Source organism: Epinephelus moara, chromosome 15, assembly GCF_006386435.1.
Source record: "Epinephelus moara isolate mb chromosome 15, YSFRI_EMoa_1.0, whole genome shotgun sequence".
NCBI classification, from domain to species: Eukaryota; Metazoa; Chordata; class Actinopteri; order Perciformes; family Serranidae; genus Epinephelus; species Epinephelus moara.
Window position 1 is genome coordinate 9,423,047 of NC_065520.1, and position 5,726 is coordinate 9,428,772.

At 47.2% G+C, this 5,726-nt stretch overlaps 1 protein-coding gene across 1 annotated transcript; it reads left to right on the top strand.

Annotated features, from left to right (window-relative positions):
• Positions 1–342: 342 nt before the first annotated feature.
• Positions 343–5,704, top strand: trim25l (tripartite motif containing 25, like). The gene is made up of 16 exons (XM_050063080.1): positions 343–1,104; positions 1,636–1,731; positions 1,877–2,110; positions 2,190–2,349; positions 2,436–2,468; positions 2,560–2,598; positions 2,691–2,735; positions 2,848–2,901; positions 2,995–3,042; positions 3,173–3,238; positions 3,474–3,689; positions 3,812–3,922; positions 4,119–4,154; positions 4,257–4,325; positions 4,421–4,486; positions 5,125–5,704. The coding sequence occupies exons 1-16, from the start codon at positions 475–477 to the stop codon at positions 5,697–5,699; spliced, it is 2,478 nt and encodes an 825-aa protein (XP_049919037.1). The 5' UTR covers positions 343–474; the 3' UTR covers positions 5,700–5,704.
• Positions 5,705–5,726: the final 22 nt, after the last annotated feature.

Below are 5,726 nucleotides of genomic sequence, written 5' to 3' on the forward strand. Positions count from 1 at the left end.
CAGCTATAACACCATGCAGCAGTATTAACAGTCTAGTAATGTCACATGAACAGCAGCAGATCTTACTATAGGTGACAAAGGCACCTCTTGTCAATTTTAAATGCTGAACTTTTACTTGTAATGGAGTTTTCTTCAATGTGATATTGGTAAAGGATCTGAATACTGAATACACCACTGGTTTGGTGAAAAGATCCATTCATTCACACCTTTACTCTCCTGGCACTTAATAGTTTTCCACCGACACCCGTTTTCCCCGCTAGACCTGCCTGGTGGCTCTGGCCCCGCCCCGCTCACCTCTCCCTGCTCTCAGCTGAGAGGCAGCTTCTTCCTCCTGTCAGTCCAGGTAAAACCTCCCTCTGTACATCTCTGAATCTTTCTTTCTCCTTAGACATCTCTGAGTGTCAGACCGGCTTACCATCTCTCTATTCTCTATTCTCTCAGGTTCTTCTTTCCGTTGTGTCTGACAGTGTCAGCATGAGTGCTTCACTGTGGACAGAGGAGCAGTTTAACTGCCCTGTGTGTCTGGATCTCCCAAATGATCCAGTCACCATCCCCTGTGGGCACAGCTACTGCATGGCCTGCATCAAGGACTACTGGAGCAAGGACGACCCTAAGGGGGTTTACAGCTGCCCCCAGTGCCGCCAGACCTTCTGCCCCAAGCCCTCCTTGTCCAGGAACACCATGCTGGCTGAGGCTGTTGAGCAGCTACGCAAAGGGGCCCGTAAAGCTGACGTGCGTGAATCTATGAGAAGCGCCCGTGGGGGTGCCTCCTCCTCATCCAGGCCCAAAAAGAAGCTCTCCTCCTCAGCAGTGCCATGCGACATGTGCAAAGGAGAACAGCGAGCAGCAATCAAGAGCTGCCTGGTGTGTATGAGCTCATACTGCGAAGCCCACTTAAAGCCCCACCAGACGAAGAAGAGCCTGAAGCAGCACGAGCTAATCGCACCAACAAGCAATCTGGCTGAGAAGATCTGCACCCAGCACAAGTACCTGCAGGAGTTTTACTGTCGCCAGTGTAAAATGTTCGTCTGCTGGCTGTGCACCAGCAACCAGCACAAAGGCCATGAGTGTGTGTCCACCAAGGCTGAGCGTGTGGAGAAACAGGTAAGAATAGATGCTACACTGACCTCAGGCACCAGAGGAGAAAGAAGAGGGGCCCTCAACTAGTTATCATGTTTGCTGTCATGTGATCCTATATCAAACTCAAGTGTGTGTGTGTGTGTGTGTGTGTGTGTGATAGGTTAGGTACAATCCTTTTTTAATAAGTGGTGTGATTGAAAACCGATCAGTAAACATGCAGTTTCATTAATTTAAAAACCCTCCATCTTAAACAGAAAGTGGGCAGCTGTTTCTAGAGTAGGTGACTGTTAGTTCCATGAACAGTGTATTACTCCTCCTGCTACCTGTCCATTGTTCTGTGTGATGGGTTTCTGTGTGTGCGTGAGGGTGTCGTCCCATTTCCTTTTGTGCCTCACTGTGGCTCCAGCCAGGCTGAGGACATTCCTAACTACATTCCTATCCATTCATAACGCTCCACCCTCTCCATGTTGTCACATGAACACAACTGTTTCCTCGTGCTTGTGTGAGATAGATGGGGACTGTGTTGATGTCATGTCTTTGTGTATCCTGTTACAGAAAGTGATGTCTGAGATGCAGGTGGAGAATCAGCAGAGGCTGAAAGACAGAGAGCAGGAGCTGAAAGACATGAAGAAGATGATGGAGGTGATGAAGGTTGGTTGGTTGCACTGATTTTGCAAGTGCACTGTTTCTCAAAGTTAAAACCACATTTCCCATAAACCCTGCAATAATTTCACAGTTACTTACTGTATGTGTGTTTTGGCATACTGAGACATGATCGCCCTGTTGTCTCTGCCAGCGTTCCTCAGACAGGGTGCATGACGACATGGAGCAGGTGCTGTCGGAGCTGCAGCGCTCGGTGGAGCGTCTGCAGGAGCTGCTGGAGGAGGTGCTGGATCAGGCCGGCCTGGAGAAGATGGGCCAGGCTCAGGAGGTCATTGACAGCCTGGAGGCTGAGATCAAGGAGCTGAAGAAGAGGGAGACTGAGATGAAAGACCTGGTGCGCTGTGAGGACAACATCCACTACCTGGAGGTAGGCTGGATCAATGATGTGTTAGACTCAGCTATAGACTGTAAGTTTCCCCTTAACTGACCACCATATTTTCCCTCAGACATACGAGTCCATGTGTAGTCCTCTGGAGTGTGGGGACCTGCCCACTGTGGTGGTCAATCCAGAAGCTTCCTTTGAACCTGCACGAGACGCCATCCTGGACCTCAGGGAACGAGTCGAGGACCTGTGCAACCAGGAGCTGGGCAAGATCACTAAGCAAGGTCCATCCCAAGCTTCATATCTTGTTTTGTCCTATATTCTTTGCTTTTTATGTCTTATCTTCATCTTATCGTCTGTTCTCTTCCAGTCAACGACATGACTCTGTTCACGTTGGGAGACTGTAAGTTCCAAGCATTTTTCTTATCAACATGACCATAACAAAAGTTGGAGTTGTGTCTTGCTTGACATTAACTTCCTCATATCTTATCTAGCCAGCAAGAGCGGAGGACAGAAAGGAGGGATTTTTAAATGTGAGTTCTTACTTTGTAAAATAAATATATTAAAGGACTAGAGAAAGTCATTATTCCAGAAATTTAATATCTGATTTCCCATTTTTCTGTAGTGTTTTCTGGTCTGGGTTCTCGTAACACAAACAGCCGTCCGTCAGGTCTGTCCACGGTTTTTAAGTCCACATTTTACCTACCATCACTGCATCTTTTCACTGTCATCTTCCTCACATATAGTCGTAATGTATACGTGATTTCTGTCATGTCTCACAGCTTCCACACCCAGTATCTCAGTTGGATCTCGGAGTACAGACAGACGAGGAATTGGTAATGCACACTAACATTCATTATAATATATGTGACAACGTCAAAAGTCATTCAAAATGCAGTCCTTGTTTAACGTCACATTTTATTATTCAGGTACAGGCCTAAGAAGTCAAGATGTGAGGAGCAGAGACACACCACGAGGTGAGGCTGTGTGTGTGTGCTGTCCAAAACCCCCTGATTTAACCTTAAACCTGCAGTGTGAGTCACCACGGAGGGTGGAGCAGTAAAAATGTGTGTGAATGTTTTACAATAAGCGTCTTCATCTTTGTAGCGGACAGAGGCCACGCAAGCTCACCGAGACCACGGGAAAGACAGAGGAGAGAGGAAAGAGAGACAGGTAGGTTCATTCACCTCATACAAGGTCGCACCGGCTCTGATTTAAAAAAAACAGACTTCCTCATGATGATGTGGCTGTTACTTCCTACTGCTAGACGTAGTTCTGTCAGTACCTCATATTCCACAAGTAAAGAAGACAGTTTGTCCTCAGCTGCTCAGCAGTTTTTTGGATAAGTAACTGATGTATTTGGTAAACTGGAAACCGTAATCTAGCATCTGATATATTCTCCAAACAGTGAGGGAGAGCAACCCCAGACCCAGCCCGAGACCCAGCCCCACTCCCAGCCGCAGAGAGTCTCAGTCTCTTTGGAGCAGGTCCAGTCAGAGCCAGGCTATCCCTGCTGCGGCCCCGACCCCGACTCCAATCCAAGTCAACCCAACTCCTGCCCCAGCCCCTGCCCCAGCTCCTGCACCTGCTCCTACTCCTACTCCTGCACCAGCATCAACTGGAGGTACAATTGCAACCTTTTGACTAAAGACAAAAACTTGTACTGTTCAGCTTTGACAATAAATGCTCACATCAAAGTGTAACACCTTTTGTTTTCAATCTCCCTCCTCTCTCCTCCTGGTTCAGGGTCAGGTTTCAGTCGGATGGCGTCAATTAGCAGCCTCTTCCGCTCCCATCGCCGTGGCACCACCCCGGCTACCCCAGTCAATAACACACCCTCACCAGGAGGAAACCAATGTAAGATCAAACTCTCATACTCTCCTCTTTAATTTAAACGATTTAAAGGGACAACCCATCTCAAAATCAAAATATTTTCCTCTTACCTGTTGTGCTGTTTATCAGAGTAGATTGTTTTGGTGTGAGTTGCCGAGTGTTGGAGATAATGATAATGTTTCAGAGTGTCTAAATGTGTGACTTGTGTACACTTACACAGGGGGGATGACTTCTCTGCCTGAAACACCAACAGAAAGTAAGATGGCAGTCTTTATACTCTATATGTCAAATAATCATTTTCTTCTTTTCACTTGAACATGGGTTAGTGTGTATCTAACACTGTATTTTCATTGAATAGTTAACCCTGGTCTCTTCTTGGACTTGCCCACCCCGACCACCATGAATCACTCTCCTGCTTTCCCTGGATGTGAGTTAATGTACCTTCATCTTCATGCCACCTCCATTTTGAGACATGAATGAAAGTGATGCATGCAATAAGAATGTTTTGGGGTTTTTTTCCAGTGAGAGAGATCAACATCGACAGCATCCAGGCCCCAGAGCCGAGGACCAGAGAGGAGTTCCTACAGAGTGAGTCTCAGTGTTTAACTTCATCTAAGATGCTGCAGATATTGATGAAAATGTTAACTCCAAAAAACATAAAACGTATCACTTCCGGTATAGAAAAGGATGTTTCTCAAAAATACATAACATACAGTAGGTGTAAAACACTCGAAGTTCAGTACTCTGACAAGAACAATCCCAACTCAAGGTCCAATTAGTGGCTTTTTCAGCACCTTTAATCATATCACATGGTCTTCATCAGCAGACAAGTTTGCTTAGTCGTCATAGAGATGGATCTGTGGACATGCGACCTCATGATCTATTGTGATTTCATCCCCAGAGGTTTTAGGACTTTTTTGTTTGTGCTGGCATTAAAAATGTAGTGTGCAAAACAATCCCAACTCAAGGTCCCCTTGCTAGTATTTTTTCTGGGACTTTAAACTGTAGAACATGATGTTCATCAACTTTTAAACCAACATGGACGAGATGTTCTAAAAGCACCATGGATAATACAGCAAAACAGCTACTGTGTTAGCTGGTGAATGGATCTGTCTCCATAACAACTGAGCAAACTCCATGTGCTGATAAAGACCATGTAACAAAAAGCTTTAAAGAATGTTCTTTATTTTCCAGAACATGTGAATAATTGTCCATTAACCCTCTAGACTCTGTGACCCTGACTCTTGATCCCAACACGGCCCACCGACGGCTGACTCTCTCCGACGGCAACACTAAAGCCACCCTGCAGGCGGCGGCGCAGCCCTACCCTGACACTCCCCAGCGTTTTGATGGCTGGACCCAGGTGATGTGTGCGAGCCCACTGTACGCCCAGCGCTGTTACTGGGAGGTGGAATGGAGAGGCCGGGGCTCCTCTATGGGTGTAGCCTATGGTGCATTGACCAGGAAGGGCTCAGACGCCCGGTCTGGGCTTGGCTACAATGCCCAATCCTGGACTTTGGAGCTGTCGGACACCTGCTGCTCAGCTATGCACGACAACGAGAAGAAGGACATACCGGTAACCTACTCCCCTCGCCTGGGTATCTACCTGGACCTGTCCGTGGGCACGCTGTCATTTTACAGCGTAGCAGAGAGCATGACACACCTTCACACCTTCCGTGCTAACTTCACCCAGCCGCTTTATGCTGCGTTTGGGGTGGGCAGTGGAGTCGGGGTGGGTCTGGACTTCGCCCTCGGCCAGTTCAGCTCCAGCTCTGACAGCATCAAGATTTGTCCCATGTGAGGGTGGCAGCTGAATAATGCTACATTA

Coding starts and splice junctions, on each gene's coding strand:
- trim25l (XM_050063080.1), top strand. CDS start 475: ATGAGTGCTTCACTGTGGACAGAGGAGCAGTTTAACTGCCCTGTGTGT. Junction 2,469..2,559: donor TCTGTTCACGTTGGGAGACT/GTAAGTTCCAAG, acceptor TATCTTATCTAG/CCAGCAAGAGCGGAGGACAG. Junction 2,902..2,994: donor TACAGACAGACGAGGAATTG/GTAATGCACACT, acceptor TTTATTATTCAG/GTACAGGCCTAAGAAGTCAA.